At 36.9% G+C, this 18,672-nt stretch overlaps 1 protein-coding gene across 2 annotated transcripts in view; it reads left to right on the plus strand.

The window, feature by feature from the left end:
- Positions 1 to 381: 381 nt before the first annotated feature.
- The window catches only part of Osbp (oxysterol binding protein), a 494,514-nt gene continuing 476,223 nt past the window's right edge, over positions 382 to 18,672 (plus strand). Inside the window, exon 1 of one of the 2 annotated variants that reach the window (XM_090374241.1) lies at positions 382 to 1,029. In XM_090374241.1, the coding sequence (XP_090230367.1) occupies positions 902 to 1,029 (128 nt within the window). In that variant the 5' untranslated portion in view covers positions 382 to 901. The remainder of the gene's footprint in view (positions 1,030 to 18,672) is intronic. The other variant, XM_090374242.1, reaches the window with a different exon arrangement.

Here is an 18,672-nt window from a genome sequence, read left to right on the forward strand (position 1 = left end):
TATGCCAAGTATTTTTATAAATTTCTTGACATAGGTGTACTATTTGCACAGGGAAAGTGATGGACTGATTCACTTCATTGAACTGAACCTTGCGTTATTATTTAATGAATTGGTAATTTTTGATGCTGGGAACAGAAAATTTTATTTGGATTATGTGACCTAATGGTGGGATTTCGTAATGTAACTTCAGTATAATTCAGTGCATTTGCTTTTCATGTATTCTTGAAATTAAAAAAAAAAAAACAAAAAAAAAAAAAAAAAACGAAAGCACGCTTTATTATTCGGCACAATATTAGAAGTATCGGTTATAGTTCAAAAAAATAAAAATAACGCATTTTTGGCGAAGGCTACCTTTCCAGCTGTTGTCGCCAACGGTTTTAAGAATACACACTGATAACGTCATTGCATCGTGCGTTTTTAACAAATACAATGGTGTTTAGAGGAAAAATTGACTTACTTGAGGAAAGAAACAGCTGAAGGTTGACAATACCTGCCCAAAGAATGATTTTAAGTAGCTTAAATTTGTTTTTATTGCTACCAAAGATACTCCACTATGGTTGTAAACTGCAGCTTTTAAACAGATTCGATCCGAATATGTGAATTGTAGTTGAGATAGTGCAATATCATTGTTCAAAGTTCGCCCTTAATCACAGAGTATTTCTTTCGTTATTATAGTTTTAATGTGTTTTAGATGAAATCATGTAGATGTTAGTAGAGAGATTTTACACTTATTTTGGTATTAGTGACATTTGAGTGTTATTAAATATTATATAAGGTATCACCTGTAAATTTGGAATATTGCCGAAAAAGCATATTTATATATTCCACAAACTGACGAAGTAGTTTGAGTACGTATGAAGTACTACCAAATTGCATATGGAATCTCATTTGATTGAGAAGTATGGCTGATGCAAAACTACAACAGCATGAGCCAGAAATGAAAGGTTGGCTAAATAAATGGACGAACTACTTGAAAGGCTACCAGAAGCGGTGGTTTGTTCTCTATAATGGCCTCCTTTCTTACTACAGGTAAGTATATGCCTTCTTAATTTTTATTACTGTTTCATATAGTATTCATAGCGTATATATATATATATATATAAAAGTAACCTGATGTGCATTTAGTAGAACAGTCGTGTTTTATCAATGTATTTTCATTTTACATTTCACCTTTTCCAGCTTTTTTTATAATAATGAATATCGGTTTTTTTTTTTTTTTTTTTTTTGACGTGTAGTAGTTGTTAAAAACCACCAACAACAAAAAAAAAAAAAAAAACACCCGTAACCTAAAGATACATTCTGCTCCAATACATTGGCCGCGAGGCCGAATTAGAAAGGCCAGCAGTGAATTCTAGATGTGATCAAATGCTGGATAAATTTTGAGCATCTCTCTTGTTTTAATCATTTTTCGCTCAGAATTTTTATGAATAAAGAAGGCACTGCAAAAAATTCATATTCATGGATGATATTGGCTTAACAAAATATAATGTCAATTAATGTTATTTTTTTTAATAAAAAATGTTTTATTATATACCTAGTTTGTTGGATATTCTACAGAATGTAGTTTCATTCAGTTCAGCGAAACTTATATAGCATGTTTGTGTGTATCTAATGTAACAATCTAATTTGTAGCAGCTTTTTGTTTGCCTAGGTCTGAGCACCCTCTTGTTTTGTATGAGGGTTTCTTTCATCAATCTGTTTTTTTTTTTTTTTTTTTTTTAACTGCATCCATAGATTTTTCAGTGGGGTAGGGGCGGAGTTTCACATTTGATGAATTGCCATGCCAAGGTAATTTTGGATGTTTAAAAGCTATAAACATGCTTGGTGACACAAAAACAACTTGCAAAAATGAATTGTTTGTTGTGGATCAACACTTTCACTGACTGTTATCAATTGAGAAGAAAGACCATTTTTGTATATCATTACTGTTTTATTTTTGTAAAACTCCAGATTAGGGTACCCCGTACAACATGGCGGCTAGCAAAACAGTGGGAAAGCAGTGATTGACAAATTGTGACTCTGCCCACTGTCCTCCTAGATCGATATGCCTAGGGTGTTTTTCTCCCCCCACTTGCCGCTTTTAGATCATGAACTCATTTTCCGATTTAAAAACAGCGGGATGGTGGGGATAAATACCCGAAGCTAAGCACTTCCCTCATAGACGACACAAAACAATCAAAGGAAATGCCTCCTCGATAATCATCCAATCACAGCACTGAGTGGGAGGTGCCTTCATGTGCCAATCACTTCTTTCCTCACCATGTTGGATGGGGTAGATTAATCTGGAGTTGAGCCTTTATTTTTTAACTAATATTTAATAAAAGGATTGTGGAGTCCAACTGTATTTTGATAATTAAAATATAAGAAGGAATATGATTTTTTTTATTTTTTAAAAGTACTCATGTATTACTTAAAATCATGAAGTTTAGCACTCAAGAAACAAGAAGTTGCATCCTTCTTTCTTAGTATAATGAAAATATACCCAAATGCCATCAAATTCAGAATATTGAAATATACAAATTTCAAAGAAGATGCTAAATGACAAGTTTATTATTATCATTAACTTGTATTGTTTGTGTATGTATTGTTAACTTGTATGTATTGTTTGGCATTTAAGGTAGTACATTTCAACTGAGGTCCATGGTGATTGGATGCTCATTCATTGTTTAGGCCGAGGGAGCAGGATGTAACTTGTTTCTTGAATGCTAAAATTTGTGATTGTATAGTAGTAGTGGCATGTGATGCAAGAAAGCAAGTGTTATGAGCTTATGTAGCATCAGCCAAAAAAAAAAAAAAAAAAAATCACACCATTCCCTCCAAATGCCTGTCCAGTTCCTCCTTAAATTTATTTAACCTATCAACTTCCACAAAGACAGATGGAAGTTTGTTTCAGCAATTAACCACCCACTGGCTAAAGGCAAATTTCCACACATCTATTCTACCTCTGTCTTTTCTTAATTTGAATTTACGCCCCCCTTAGGTTCGTAATCTGAACAAGTGGAAGGATCCCATCAGAATTTAGCATTTTCAACCCATTCAAGGCCTTATACACCTCAATCAGATTAATTTTGTTGTATGTACCTTCTCTATACTCATTCCAGCAACTCTACATCCTTCCTAAAAGGCCCCAGGTGCCAATCGATTCTGTGATCAAGTGATATTGCTCTGAATTAGCACTCTTTCTTGAAATAGAAATCATTTTCCTTATTTAAAGTATCATTAACACACTCTTAACTAATTTATAGTAAAGAAATTAACTTTACTAGACTAGGAAGGAAAGCAACCTTCTCTTCTCTTCTCTTGTACATATTAACTATTAACCCTCTAGTGCTTGGTCACAGAGTGGTACTGCTCCTGTTTCCATGTGTCGGGGCCTGTAACCTGGTAGGGAAAAGCCCTCCCTGCCAGGGCAAAATGGAACGAACTGACTCCAATACCCAGGAATTTACTGGGTACATAGATCAGAATATAACTGATCTAAGATAAGAGGAATCTAGTCCTCCCGGAGATACAATTAAAAACGATTAGAAAAGGTGAAAGAAATGATTGTCTCCACAAAGAGACTGAAAACGGATATAAAAGCTTTAAATGCCCCAACTTACCTTATTATACACTCAAACACTGAGAAATCGGTAGGCTAATTGTCACCCTTTCTCATACAGAACACCCTTAAGAGTTATGTCGGTCCACCAAAAAATGTTAAGAGATTAAAATCAGGCAATATTTTAGTAGAAACGGTCCACTCTAAACATTCTGAAAAATTGTTAAAAATGACAACCTTTGCAGGAATACCAGTAATGGTATTATCCCCTCACAATACCTCAAATACCTCAAAAGGTGTCATTATGGAATGGGACCTTCTAAATGTACCCGAGGAGGAAATTCAAAGTGAACTTCAGGAACAAGGAGTCATAAACATTAAAAGAATAACAATTAAAAAAGAAGGGAAAATCACTCCCACTAAGAACCTGATATTTACTTTTAACACACCAAAACCACACAGATCAGTAAAAGCTGGATATTTACATTGCAATATTAGACCATACATTCCGAATCCTCTCCACTGCTTTAATTGTCAGAAGTTTAGCCACTCGCAGACTGTATGTGGAGGTAAGGCGACGTGTGCAAACTGTGGTTCGCAAGAGCACGTCACTTCTACTTGTACAACAGACAACCATAAATGTGCAAATTGTAAAGAAGGCCATACTGCTTTTTCAAGAGAGTGTGAAATCCGGAAGAAAGAAAAAAGAATCCAAAAGTACAAAGCGGAAAATGGCGTTTCATACCAAGAAGCTAAAAAAGCAATAATAATAGACACAGGAAACAAATCGAGTTATGTTTAAGTTAGTAGTACAATCAAAAGGACTCTGGACAGGAGATTCCCTAATTCAGTATCTGTTGGAACACAAACAAATGTAACAATTCCTCCAAGAGAATCAATCTCAGAATGGGCCTGCGAATTGTATAAAACATCTCCACCACAAATGCAACAAGAAAAAATGGTCAATACAGCTCTGTCTTTTCCACCGGAAAATGCAGAAAGTGTAAGAAGGAAAGTAATCAAAGAAAGCAAAAGTAATACAGAAAGAAAAATGGCAGAACAAATGGATACAGAGGTAATAAACCTCAGAGAGGATCCCGTACTCAAACTTTTTGTCGAAGAAGAAATGGATACGGGAAGACTCCCAGTTTCCAAAAAAAGATAAAACCAAGGCGGAAAAAGTGAAAACAGCCCCAAGGAAACAATCTGAGGGATTATCGAACCCTAAATGACAGATACAATTATCCAGTGGAACTGTTGAGGGTTTCGCTCAAACATTAATGATATAATAGACCTCATTACCCAGTATCATCCAATAAGTCTCTGCCTACAAGAAACATATTTAAAATTACAGGACCACAATACAATCAAAAATTATACAATATATAGAAAGGACCACATATCAGATACAACAACGTGAGGAGTCGTCGCAATATTAGTTAACAGACAGACACGTGCCATCTCAAGCAATACCGTTGAACACACCCATAGAAGCAATCGCAGTCCCACTAGCAATAAGCTTCAACATTACCATAACGTCAATATATATACCTCCTAGTCAAGATTTCCCATTGAAAGATTTCAAAGAGCTGATTGCTTAACTACCATCTCTGTTTTGCATTTTAGGTGACCTAAATGGACATCATCGATTTGATTTGGTAGTTGTTGGCGCATCGGCTTCTGTGGCTATATTGCACCTCCCAAGGTTTTTGCAGTACTTTGATCCAAGCCCGAGGCGGGAATCGAACCTGCGACCTTTGGGTTGCCGGGCAGGTACTTTACCCACTCGGCTAGCCCGGTCGGCGGACATCATCCATTATGGGGTGATCCAAAATAGATCAGAAGGGTAAACAAATTGAGAAAATAATAAACAAAAACAACTTCATGATCTTGAATGATGGCACACACACACACATTTCCTCCTACCATCAAAAAGTAGCTCTGCAATAGATCTATCAGTCTGTTCCCCAATACTGTTCCCGAAGATCCAATGGATCGTGCATGAGAACCCATTGAGTAGCGACCACTACCACATAATTTTGAAAATTACGAAGAAAACCCCATGCCAAACCACCAGGCATCCTAGATGGAAAATATATGATGCAAACTGGGATCCTTCAGAATATTAGCAAAACTAGACCGAAACATCATTAAACAAGAATCAGTACAAAGAGCAGTGGACTATGTCACAAATACCATTCTTCAAGCAGCGGAAAAGACAATACCAAAAACATCTGCTTACATTAGAATATATCCAAAACCATGGTGGAACAGCGAGTGTCAGGAAGCTAAAAAAGAGAGAAATAAAGCCTGGAATCGCTTCCGCAAAAATCCAACAATGGACAATCTGATACAATTCAAAAGAGCCAGAGCTAAGTTCAGGAGATTGCACAAAATCAGCAAAAAAAAGCGAGTTGGATCAAATTTGCATCCTCTGTAACCAGTTCCACACCTGCTACTCTGGAAGAAGATCAGAAAGATGACAAACAATTCCTAAATAAATCCATTGCCACTATTAAATTGGAAAGGACAGTTAGTCACAAATACCTCAGATATTGTCATTGTGCTTGGCGAAAACTTTGCCAGTACATTTGCCATTTGCGCATACCGAACTGCTTTCAAAACTTACAAGAAGGAAGCCGAAAAATTAAACTTAAAATTTTCAGCCAATCACCATGAACAATACAACTTGCCACTCACTGTTGCAGAAATAAAACAAACCCCTGCTACAGACGAAACACAGCGCAGTTGGTCCCAATGAAATACATTATGCAATTATACAACAATTAATGAACAATCTCAATTAGCCCTATTAGATTTATTTAATGAAATATACCTTGAGAATACATTTCCAGACCAATGGCACCACACAATAATACTGGCTTTCCCAAATCAGGGAAAAGACCAATCAGACCCATAGAACTATTGCTTTGACCAGCTGCTTGGGCAAGATCTTGGAGAAAATTGTCAATAATAGACCAACGTAGTATCTAGAAAGCAATAACCTTCTCAATCCCGCACAATATGGCTTTCGAAAAAATTTCTCTACCTTAGATGTACATATACATCTGGAAAATCAGGTAAGAAACACTTTTCTCAGAAAACAATGTCAAGTCATAGTTAATTTTGATATTGAGAAAGCATATATGATACTACGTGGCAATATTGTATCCTTAGAGGATACCTACTTCTATACATAAGCAATTTTCTAAAAAAATCGAACATTCCAAGTTCGACTTAACAATACACTTTCCAGAACATACACTCAGGAAGAAGGGATCCCTCAAGGATCTGTACTAAGTGCCACACTTTTTGCAGTACACTTTAGCACAATAACAACAAATACCAGCTAACATCAGCACAACTGTTTATGCAGATGACTTCAGCATTTCTTATCAAGTGCAGCATATGAGAACAATAGAACGACAATTGCAAGTAGCCATAAACAAAGTGATAAAATGGACAAAAAGAAATGGATACAGAATTTCCACACAGAAGACCGTATGTATACATTTTTGCAGGAAAAGGAGTCTCCATCTTGATCCCAAACTCAGGCTGAAAGGGCAAATAATCCCAATTAAAAATAGTGTCCATTTTCTAAGGCTTGTTTTTGACAGAAAATTAACCTTTTTTTTGGAGCACATTAGTCACTTAAGAGTTCAGTGTATAAAGAAAATTAATATCTTTAGGGTTCTGTCTGCTGTGTCCTCGGGAGCAGATAGAACAATACTATTACGATTATATCACCTACTCATTCCTTCCAAGTTAGATTATGGTGCCCTAGGACTCGGCGAGACCTAGTGCCGTGAGATGGCTTGACCCAATACATCAATGCACACTCTGAATAGCTCTTGGAGCTTTCCGTACTTCACCTGTGCTGAGCCTGTATGCGGAAGCCCAAGAACCTCCACTACAAATCAGAAGACATAATCAATTACTTTCCTACGCAACTAAAATAAAATCCCTACCGGGTCACCCCATACAGGAAATTCTCTTTACACCAAAATGGGAACAACAATATCAACAACAACAAAGAATCAATAAACCTGCAAGCATGAGATTAAAAAACCTTCTCCTCAGTAGAAATTTTAACCTCGTAATATAACTCCATTGACGAAGCAGTCTACACCAGCTTGGATCATGAAACAGCCTACATATGATTTCTCCTTCCACATTTGGGACAAACAAGCACTTCCACATATCAACTATCAGCATCTGCATGCTGCTTACAAGTTGCAATTTTTAGATCATCGCTTCCTATATACAGCTGGCTCAAAAACTGATAATCATGTTGGAGCAGCAGTTTACACATCTGATGCCACCACATTCCAAAAAGACTGCAGCATTTATACTGCAGAACTGCAAGCCATAATTTTAGTGCTAAACTAAATCAAACACTCAAGCTCACCAAACAACATCATTTTTACTGACTCCCTTAGCTCCATGATGGCTATACAAAATGTCAACTCAATGCTGAATATCAAAGCTCCTTGAACAAGGTCACAACATAAGATTTTGCTGGATCCCAAGTCATGTCGGAATATATGGTAATGAACAAGCAGACAAAGCTGCTAAGGAAGCCAACAGTAACATTCTCGCACCCAAATCCATACCTTCCACAGATTACAAAAAAGTTATTCTTACAGTGATCTATACCATTGGCAATAACAAATTGCACCAAATTAAAAGTTTACTGCAACCATGGAAATCTAGCAACAACAAAACAGCGTGACGAAGTGATACTCGCAAGATTAAGACTCATTTCAGCCACGGTCATCTTTTGTCAGGAGAAGATCCCCTTCTGTGTCATATATGTCACACACAACACACAGTTGAACATATACTAATTACAGTCCAGCTTTTTTACAGATGAGCACCAAAGTTGCTTCAAAGAGTTGATAATGGGAATTAATGGGAAGCATTCAAAGAACTTATCTTGGAAGCTACTAGGCTTTACATAAGCATTGGGAGATCAAAATTGAGAGTAGGAGTGTGCTATAGGCGTAATGACTCTGATGAGTATAATAAGAAACTGTACAGAGAAATAGAGTGGGCCAGTAAATCAGAGAGTCTTATAATGGGGGATTTTAACTGATATTGACTGGAATTTGGGGGCTGGTCACTCACACACTAGCAAGGCTTTTGTGGATTTATTGGATGATTGTATTCTACATCAGCATGTTCGGGAGGCAACTAGAGGGAGTAATACTCTTGATTTGATTATCAGTAGTGATTCTTCATGCATTAAGAATCTGCAGATAAATGAACCACTAGGTGGCAGTGATCACAGTGTTCTGAAGTGGGAGTTACTCAAAGAGGTAACTACCATTAGGGGTAAAGGGAAGGGGTATTGCTTTCGTAAAGGCGACTACGATGGACTGAGACAGTATTTAAATTCTATACAGTGGGATCAACTGATGATGTTACCAACAGCAAATTCAAAATGGGAAGCATTCAAGGAACTAATCTTGGAGGCTACCAGGCTTTACATACCAAATAAGAAATATTGTTCAAGGTTTAGGCCTAAATGGATGTCAGATGAACTAATGAGGCATATGGCAGAGAAGAAAAATGCATGGGATACATACAAATTAACACGTGACACAGAAGCCTATGATAGATACAAGTTGATCTGTATTATGAGAGATCCTTGGCAAGGGATGCGAAGAAAAACAGCAGAGTTCTTTACTTATGTAAACTCTAGAAGGAAGGGGATGAATCAGATTGGTCCACTTGATATCGATGGGTCAGCTGTTGATGACCCTGCTCAGGTAGCTAACAAACTAAATGAATATTTTGCATCGACATTCACACATGAGGAGGTATTCAGCGAGGGGAATGCCAGAGGTGTATTCAACTCTAGCAGTAAGCTAGAGAATCTTGTAATAACTGAGAGTAAAGTGGAGGAGAAATTGTTGAAGATAAACACAAGAAAGGCACCTGGGGTGGATGGGATCCATCCAGTTATATTAAAGGAGGCAGCAAAGGAAGTAAGCAAACCCTTAGCCATAATTATGAGAGCTTCCTTGGACTCAGGGGAGGTACCCATGGACTGGAGATGTGCAAATGTGACTCCAGTTCACAAGGGAGGATCAAAGGCTGACACAAGTAATTATAGACCTGTGAGTTTAACTTCTGTTCCCGGAAAATTAATGGAGGCACTGGTTAAAGAAGCACTGCAGGATCATCTAGACAAGACTTCAGTTATAGCTCGGACACAGCATGGTTTTGTTAAGGGCAAGTCTTGCCTGACCAATTTGATTGGATACTATGATGCAGTCACAAAAGAACTGGATGCAGGGAATAACTTTGATATTATATACTTGGATCTTAGAAAGGCTTTTGATACTGTTGCACATGGAAGACCGCTGCACAAATTGGAGCAGTGTGGCATTGGAGGCAAATTGCTGCTATGGATAAAGGGGTGGGGGAGAAGACAGAGAGTGGTAATCAATGGACACTGCTCATCGTGGACTAATGTTATTAGTGGAGTCCCTCAGGGTTCAGTATTGGGTTCTTTATTGTTCTCTGTATTTATAAATGATATTGATGATGGTATATCAAGCTTAATGTCCAAGTTTGCAGACGATACGAAGGTTGGCAGGGTTGCCAAGGACACTACTGACACTATGCTGCTGCAACAGGATCTGGAAAGGTTGAGCAGATGGACTTGAGAGGTGGCAAATGAAGTTTAACATTGACAAATGTAAAGTACTACATATGGGAAACAGCAACTCCAGAGCAACGTATCAACGCGGTGGTACTACACTGACAGTGGTAGAGAAAGAAAAGGTCCTGGGGGTGGTTGTGCAGGCGGATATGAAGTTTTCTGTGCAGTGCAGACGGGCTGCAAGATTAGCTCATGGTGTATTGTCAATGATATATAGGAATTTTTCTAGCAGGGATAAGGAGGTGATTATTCCCTTGTATAAGGCAATGGTCAGGCCACACCTAGAGTACTATATACAGACCTGGAGGCCTCATTTCAAGAAGGATGTAGAGCTGCTGGAACGAGTACAGAGAAGAGCAACAAGATTAGTGAATGGAACAAAGGAGTGCTATTATGAAGAAAGGCTTAAGTTTTGCGTATTACAGTGTCTGGAGACTAGGCACCAGCGAGGTGATCTGATAGAGGTGTACAAAGCCTTGAATGGTTTGATCATGCTCAATGCTGATGGGATTCTTCCTCTTGCTCAGAATAATCACCTGAGAGGGCATAAGTTCAAATTGAGGAAAGACAGATGTAGGATAGATATGCGGAAATTTGCCTTTAGCCAGCGGGTGGTTGGTAGGTGGAACAGACTTCCATCCCTTGTCGTGGAAGTTGATAGCCTAAATAAGTTTAAGGCTCAGCTGGACAGGTATTTCGAACGAACAGAGGGGTGAAGTGGAAGTGGTAATTTTTTATTTATTTATTTTACTTTAATTTTTTTGGTGATGCTGCATAAGCTTGCTTTCTTGCATCAAATGCCTCTACTAATGCTAATCAGACATCACTTTCTCAATCAAAACCATACTGGAAGATAGAAAAAAACATAGCAGACATTTTTCAGTTCCTCAGGGAAATAAATTTCTACAATCTAATATGAAACCAATCATAATCTTCGCAGTAAGCTATAGTCACTCCGTGACTCTTGGAAACTATTCGCAACAAAATACGAATACAAACAAAATGGTTGTAAAAACCTTCCAGGCACATTTTAGCCACAGTAGCTCTTGCACCAAGAATTTCAAGAATAAAACAAGCGATTTTTCAACATAATATTCTGTATTTTGGCAATCGGCATATGAGAAACTTCTGATAGTCAAGGAAATTAATTTTTTAGCATATTGCTTAGCAATCAGCATTGAACTATACAACATTGTAGGCTTGTCCAGTAATGTTTGTTATACTTGCTGTTGAATGATACAGTGGTAAAAGTTTCCACTTTCCTGATTCAAAGATATTCCATTACTTTCTCTTTCAATTTATCTTTCCGATAAACAACATTCACTGAGATGTGCCAGCGGAATACTACGTTGAAAAATCGCTTAGAGTAAAATTTAAATCACGAGGAATCCAAAATTTGTGTGTATGCGTGATTTGGTTTTTAGGAGCATTAGCAACTAAGGCCATATTGCTCCGGAAAATGCGGTGGTCATTCCCTGACCTTTCCGCATCCTCCGTATTTGGTGGTGAGGGGCTCGAACCCCGGTCTAATCAAGAGGCGTGTGCTACGCATTGCTGCTCCTTCCCACCTGGCTACGGAGGCGCTCCAAAATTTGTCAGGGGAATAGTAATGAATTAACATTTAGGTATAAAGTTATTTATTATATTGAAATCTATACTACATTAATATAATTTTGAAAATCTTATTTGTTAAGAATTGAATAATGAAAATTGACTGCATAGATGTTTACATTTTTATTATTATTTAAAAATATTCCACAAAACCTTGTGTGATGCATTTTCAGTTTCTTTTTCATCAGAGCAGCTCTTGATCTTGAGCCAGTGGATGAACGATGATTTATTAACCACAATTGAACATATTTTTTTGAATTGAATTGTTCAGTAGGCGGTCCATTGGAATTTATAAACACGAGACTTGTTACATTTGAATTTATATATAATCTTTATTGTATACAAACGTGGTATATACAATGCACCCTTCATAGCACTAATGCCAGGGGTTGTTAGCTATGATGCCCTTAAATCTGTTATAATATTATTCATTAAACTATAGCCTCCCTCTCTCTCTCAGCTGTTGAGCAAGGCAATGTTGAAATTGTTTTAAAAACAGGATTTAAATTTTCTGGCATAACTTGAACATTTTCAGTGTAGTCTCTCAGACCTCAAATTGCCCATATTTTGTCAGAGTTAAAGCAATGACAGACACGTTTTATTTCTGCTTTTCCATAACACACTGGACTTGGAGCATTATAGCCTTAGCTGCTCATGCTCCATGAAAACCAAATCCATAATGCATGTTTCTGTTTTTACATTTATTGCATCTAGAACAGAAATTGTTCATCTCACTGTTTAAACAAAGTCTTAATTTCATTCTATCAATCATACTTTGGATGAACTGTTTGTAATTAAAAGGTACAATTTTGTAATTAAGAACTAAAGGTATATCTCTAAATAATAAATCATAATTTGCTTTTAATGCTAATTGAGTTTTTTTCATCAGGATGATCTTTGAAACTCTCTAAAATTCGGATAGTTCTATTAATTAGATGTTCAGTGTTCGGTAACTATGTTGTTCGTGGGTGAAGTTCTTCCGATAAAATAGACAATGCTTGAAGAATGTCATACACGAATCCTAAATCTAAAACAAATTCAGGACTCTCAGATCTTTTCAATAAGCCTGTAAGTAGATTTTAAATTTGGTTCAGCAGATGACTTTTTAAAATGGCAATGCAAAGATTCATATGATTCCCATATGGTTTTCACTATACTGAAACTGCTCAAAATCCAGTGTACTCCAAGAATTCATCCAATTTTCTTAAATTTCTTTCTTAATTCATGACAAGCATTTTTAAGAGCCCAACAGTTTTTAGGAGACTGGATATATAAAATGTAGTTTATCCAAAAATGTTTTAAAATGATTTATTCCACTTACATATTTAATGACATCTGACACAGACAATTCTAATCTATGATTAAGGCAGTGCCAAGTGAAAATGTTTGGATATCTTTGTCGAAGCCGAGCTGCTACACCAGAATGTTTTCTTGTCATAACACTGGCTCTGTCAGTAGCAATTGCAATTAATTTTTTTTTAAATAGTCTTTGTCTAAACTGGATTTTTATAGTGTGCAAAGGTTTTTTTCAATGTGCTCGGAATCTTGTGATTATAATTCATATAAATCAAGTAACATATATTCTGGATTTTCTCCACCTAAATACACCTTCAGATAAATTATCAGTGTGGATTTGTTTGTTGCCTAAGCTGGTGGATTCATCAATGAGAATACTTAATTTTGAATTTAAGGAAACAATTCAGGAAATCATTTGTTCCCTCATTTCTTTTGCAATATGATTTATTATATTCATCAGAATACTGAGAGTGAAGAATAGAACCAAGATCTAGACCATTTATCTTTTGTATTTTAATAAGATCTTCGTGATCAGAAAATGGTCGATTTTTCTTTGCTATAGTAAAGTAAAAAAAGTAAAGTGCAGCCATTATCAACCCACTGCAGGATGGAAGCCTCCTCAACAATTCATGCTGAGGGAAATGGACCATAATCTACCACGCTGGTCCAGTGCGGGTTGGCAGATCGACCGTATTCAGCAGTCAGGGGCTTGAACCCCGGTCTACTCAAAGAACGTGTGCTACTGCACTCCCGCTCTTGCCCACTCGGCTACGGAGGCCTTTTTGCTATAGTAAGCAGTTCTAAAAATTTTTGTAGTGCGTTCTTCTTTTGCAATAATCACTGCATTCACATTTTCCTTTAAACATTTCAGCTATTTTGTGTGTGGAATTAATGTGCTTCCTAATTTTACTTTGAAGAATAGCCAGCTTATTGCTTTAATCTTTTCCAGATGCTTCAATCAAATGATTACTTCATTCTTCAGAAATTCATACCCTTTCTTTTTTTTTGAAGCACCTAGACTTTTAATGCTAGAACAAATACTACATCCAAGTTTACCTTTTTTGAAATTTCAAGCCATGTATATTTATTTTTAAACTCAGGATACTGGGAATCATTCCATACATTTGGCCATGTTACTCCTTGCTATACAGTTATGTTTGTTCCTGTTGAGTGTAATTACTTTTATCTTTAGGCACTGTATCATCCTCTGATTTTCTTTTATTAAAATTTCCTGTTTTTAACTATTGATCCATACTAAAAAAAAGTAATTAAATAAAAATAAAAATTAGTAATTATTGGTTCGTATACTCAAGTTCAGTATAATAATAAAATCTTTGAATACGTTGATAATGTGCAATAGTATTACACAAATACATAGATTAAATATTAAAACAAAAATTATTAAACAAACTTTAGAAAGAGTGATGTACTCCAGTACTTTTATATTAAAAATTTATATAAATTATAACTATACATAAGAATAGCAAAATTAATTACAAGAAAATACAAGGTTTTAGTGCTTACTCAAGTAAATACGAGAAGATTGCCCTCAACCAAAACAAACCTTACTCTTTTCATATTATGAAACATGAGTTCAGGGAAACTCGTGAGTACACTTACTTACTTTGAAAGGTGGCAGTACTAACTGACTAAAAAACTAAAACAAATCTCCAGGCGTAAAATTATAGAATATTACTAGTTTTTTTACCCATATTAGCATTAGTTGAGGCATATGATGCAAGAAAGCAAGCTTATAAAGCATCAGCCAAAAAAAAAAAAAAAAACCCTTCCTATTTCGCCCATCCTGTCACTCCAAATTTTTGTCTAGTTCAGACTTAAATTTATTTAAGCTATCAACTTCCACAACAACAGATGGAAGTCTGTTCTAGCAATCAACTACCTGTTGGCTAAAGGCAAACTGTCACACATCTATTCTATAACTGTCTTTCCTCAGTTTGAATCTATGCCCCCCCCTCAGGTTCTTAGTCTAAGCAAGTGGAAGTATTTCATCGGCATTGAGCCTGCTCAAACCATTCAAGGCCTTATACACCTTAATCAGATCACCTTGCAGGTGCCTAGTCTCCAGATGCTGCAACTTGCATAAGCCTTTCTTCATAAGAGCACCCCTTTGTTCCATTCACCAGTCTTATTGTTCTTCTCTGTACTCGTTCTAGCAACTCCACATCCTTCCTGAAATGAGGCCTCCAGACCTGTATACAGTACTCATTGCCTTATACAAAGGGATAATCACCTCCTTGTCTCTGCTAGCAAAATTCCTATATATCATTGACAAAACTCCATGACATGCTCTGGCAGCCCGTCTGCATTGCTCAGAGAGCTTCATATCTGACTGCACAATTACCCCCAGTTCTTTTTTAAATCTCCAACCCCACCCGAGTTTAGTACCACAGAGTTGATACGTTTCTCTTGGGTTACTGCTACCCATATGCAATACTTTGCATTTGTCAATATTAAACTTCAATTGCCACTTCTGAGCCCATCTGCCTAACTTTTCTAGATCCTGTTGCAGTAGCATATTGTCTTTAGTGTCATTAACAACCCTACCAACCTTTGTATCATCTGCAAACTTGGACATTAAGCTGATATAGCTTCATCAATATCATTGATAAATACACAAAATAACAACAATGGGCCCAGCACCGAAACCTGGGGGACTCTGCTAATAACATTAGTCCACGTAGAGCATTGTCCATTTATTACCATTCTCTGCCGTCTCCCACTCAATCATCCCTTTATCCATTGCAGTAACATGCCCTTAATGCCAATACCGCTCCAATTTGTACAGCTGTCTTCCATGTGCAACAGTATTAAAATCTTTGCTGAAATTCAAGTTATGTGATATTAAAATTATTTTTAGCATCCAGTTCCTTTGCGACCACATCGTAGTATCCAATCAAATTGGTCAGACAAGACTTCCCCTTAACAAACCCATGCTGTGTCTGAACTATTGCTGCTGTCTTGTCTAGGTGATCCTGTATCACTTTTTTAACCAGTGACTCCATTATTTTCCCCAGAACACAAGTTCAACTGACAGGTCTATAGTTATTTGTGTCACCTTTTGAATCCCCCTTTGTGAATTGGTGATACATTTGCAAACCTCCAGTCCATGGGGACCTCCCCTGAGTCCAAGGAAGCTCTCATAATTATGGCTAAAGGTTTGCTTACTTACTTTCCTGCCTCCTTTAATATAATTGTATAGTTCCCATCCACCCCCAAGTGCCTTCCTTATGTTTAACTTCAACAATTTCTCCTCCACTTTGCTTTCAGTTATCACAAAATCATTTAACTCCCTGTTAGTGTTTGATAAACTTCTGGCATTTCCCTCATTGAATAACTCCTTGTGGGTGAATGTAGATGCAAAATACTCATTCAGTTTATCAGCTACCTGAGCATGATCATCAATAGTCAACCCATCTATGTTAAATGGTCCAATCTGATTCATCCCTTTCCTTTTAGAGTTTACATAAGTAAAGAAACCCCACTCTGTTTTTCTTTGCATCTTTTGCCAAAGATTTCTTGTAATCTGTCTTCGCCTGCCTAACCTCCTTTGTGAATTGATTACAGACTAGCTTATATCTGTCGTAGTCTTCTGTGTTGCCTGATAATTTATATGCATCCCATGCATTTTTCCTCTCTGCCAAGAGCCTTATTAATTCATCCAACATCCATTTTGGCCTGAACCGTGAACAGTATTTCTTAGTTGGTATGAAAAGCCTAGTAGCCTCCAAGATTAAGTCCCTGATGGCTTCCCATTTAGAAGTCACCTTTGGTAACATCATCAGTTGACCCCACTCTATAGAATTTAAAAACTATCTTAGACCTCCGTAGTCACCTTTACAAAAATCCTTCCCTTTACCCACGATCGTAGTTATATCTTTAAGTAAATCCCACATCAGTACACTGTGATTACTGTCACCTAGTGGTTCCTTTATTTGCAAATTCCTAATGCATGCCTCATCACTGCTGATAATCAGATCAAGGGTATTACTCCCTCTGGTTGCCCCTCGAATATGTTGCTGTAGAAAAACAATCCTCCAATAAATCCTCAAAAGTCTTGCTAGCTTGCAAGTGACCAACCCACAAGTTCCAGTCAATATCTGGAACGTTAAAATCCCCCATTACAAGACATTCTGATTTACTAAGCCATTCTATTTCTCTGCACCACTGTTCATTGTACTCATCAGTGTCATTCATTAGGGCTGTAACATACTGCTACTCTCATTTTCCCTTTCCCAGTGTTTATGTTGCACCAAACAGACTCAACATTACATTGTCCACCCGTGTCAACCGGATGCACTTCCTTAGATTTTGTGTTTCTTAACACACAAATTTACAAATTATAATTCAGCATGTTAATAAAAGTTTTTAAAATTAATAACTAAGCATTGTCTAAGAATCAAATTTTATATTATTTGTTTTTTCAAAAAACAAAGTCTGTCAAAAACCAGAAGGTATATGCTATTTACCTAAAAAAAAAAAAAAAATCCAGTGGGTATATGGCATATACCATCAACTGCAGCCCTGCCTGTATGCAGTACTGAATATATGGTCTGACAGTTGCCTTATACAATGGGATAATCACCATATCCCTGCTAGCAAATTTCCTGTGTCTTATTGACAAAGCCCAATGCTAAGAAAAACTTCATATCGACTTCACAATTACCACAGGTCTTTTTCATTTTTCACTAGCTGAGTGTAGTCCTTTAAAGTTTGTATGCTATGGGTTATTGCTACCCATAATGTAGTAGCTTGCATTTGTTAATGTTAAACTTCAGTTGCCATACACGCTCTTCGAGCTGCCAACCCGCACCTGACCAGTTTGGCAGATTATGGTCCACTTCCCCCTCAACATTAAGTGTTGAGGAGGTTTTCATCCTCCAGTGGATTGATAATGGCTGCAGTTTACCTTTTTTTTTTTCTTTTTTTTTCACTGCCTGTTATTTATCATCCTGCGAACCTTTGTATCATCTGCAAACCTGAAATTGATAAATATAGAAAACGACAATGGGTCCAACACCAAACCCTGTGGGTCTCCACTTATAACATCAGTTCACGAAGTGCTCTGTCCATTGATTACCACTCTGTCTTCTCCCATTCAACCATTCCTTTATCCACAGCAGCAACTTGTCTTTAATGCCGTACTGCTCCAATTTGTTTGATACTGTTACACATAAAAGACTGCTCCCACTCAGCAGTATTTTATATGTAACAGTATCAAAAGCTTTTCTGAAATTGAAGTGTGTGATATCAAAATTATTTTTTGCATCCAGTTTCTTTGTGGCCACATCATAATATCTAGTTAAATTGGTCAGACAAGATTTCCCCATAACAAACCCATACTGCGTCTGAAGTATAATTGCTGGCTTGTCTAAATCCTGCATTACTTCTTTTACAAGTTAAACTAACAGTTTTATAATTACTCATGTCATTCTTTGAACCCCCTTTGTGAATTGGGGATATGTTTGCACATTTATGGTCCATGTTGACCCCTTCCCTGAATTCAAGAATGGTCTCATAATTAAGGCTAATTTGC

This window comes from Mastigoproctus giganteus, chromosome 5, assembly GCF_048544385.1.
Source record: "Mastigoproctus giganteus isolate SK-2022 chromosome 5, ASM4854438v1, whole genome shotgun sequence".
NCBI classification, from domain to species: Eukaryota; Metazoa; Arthropoda; class Arachnida; order Uropygi; family Thelyphonidae; genus Mastigoproctus; species Mastigoproctus giganteus.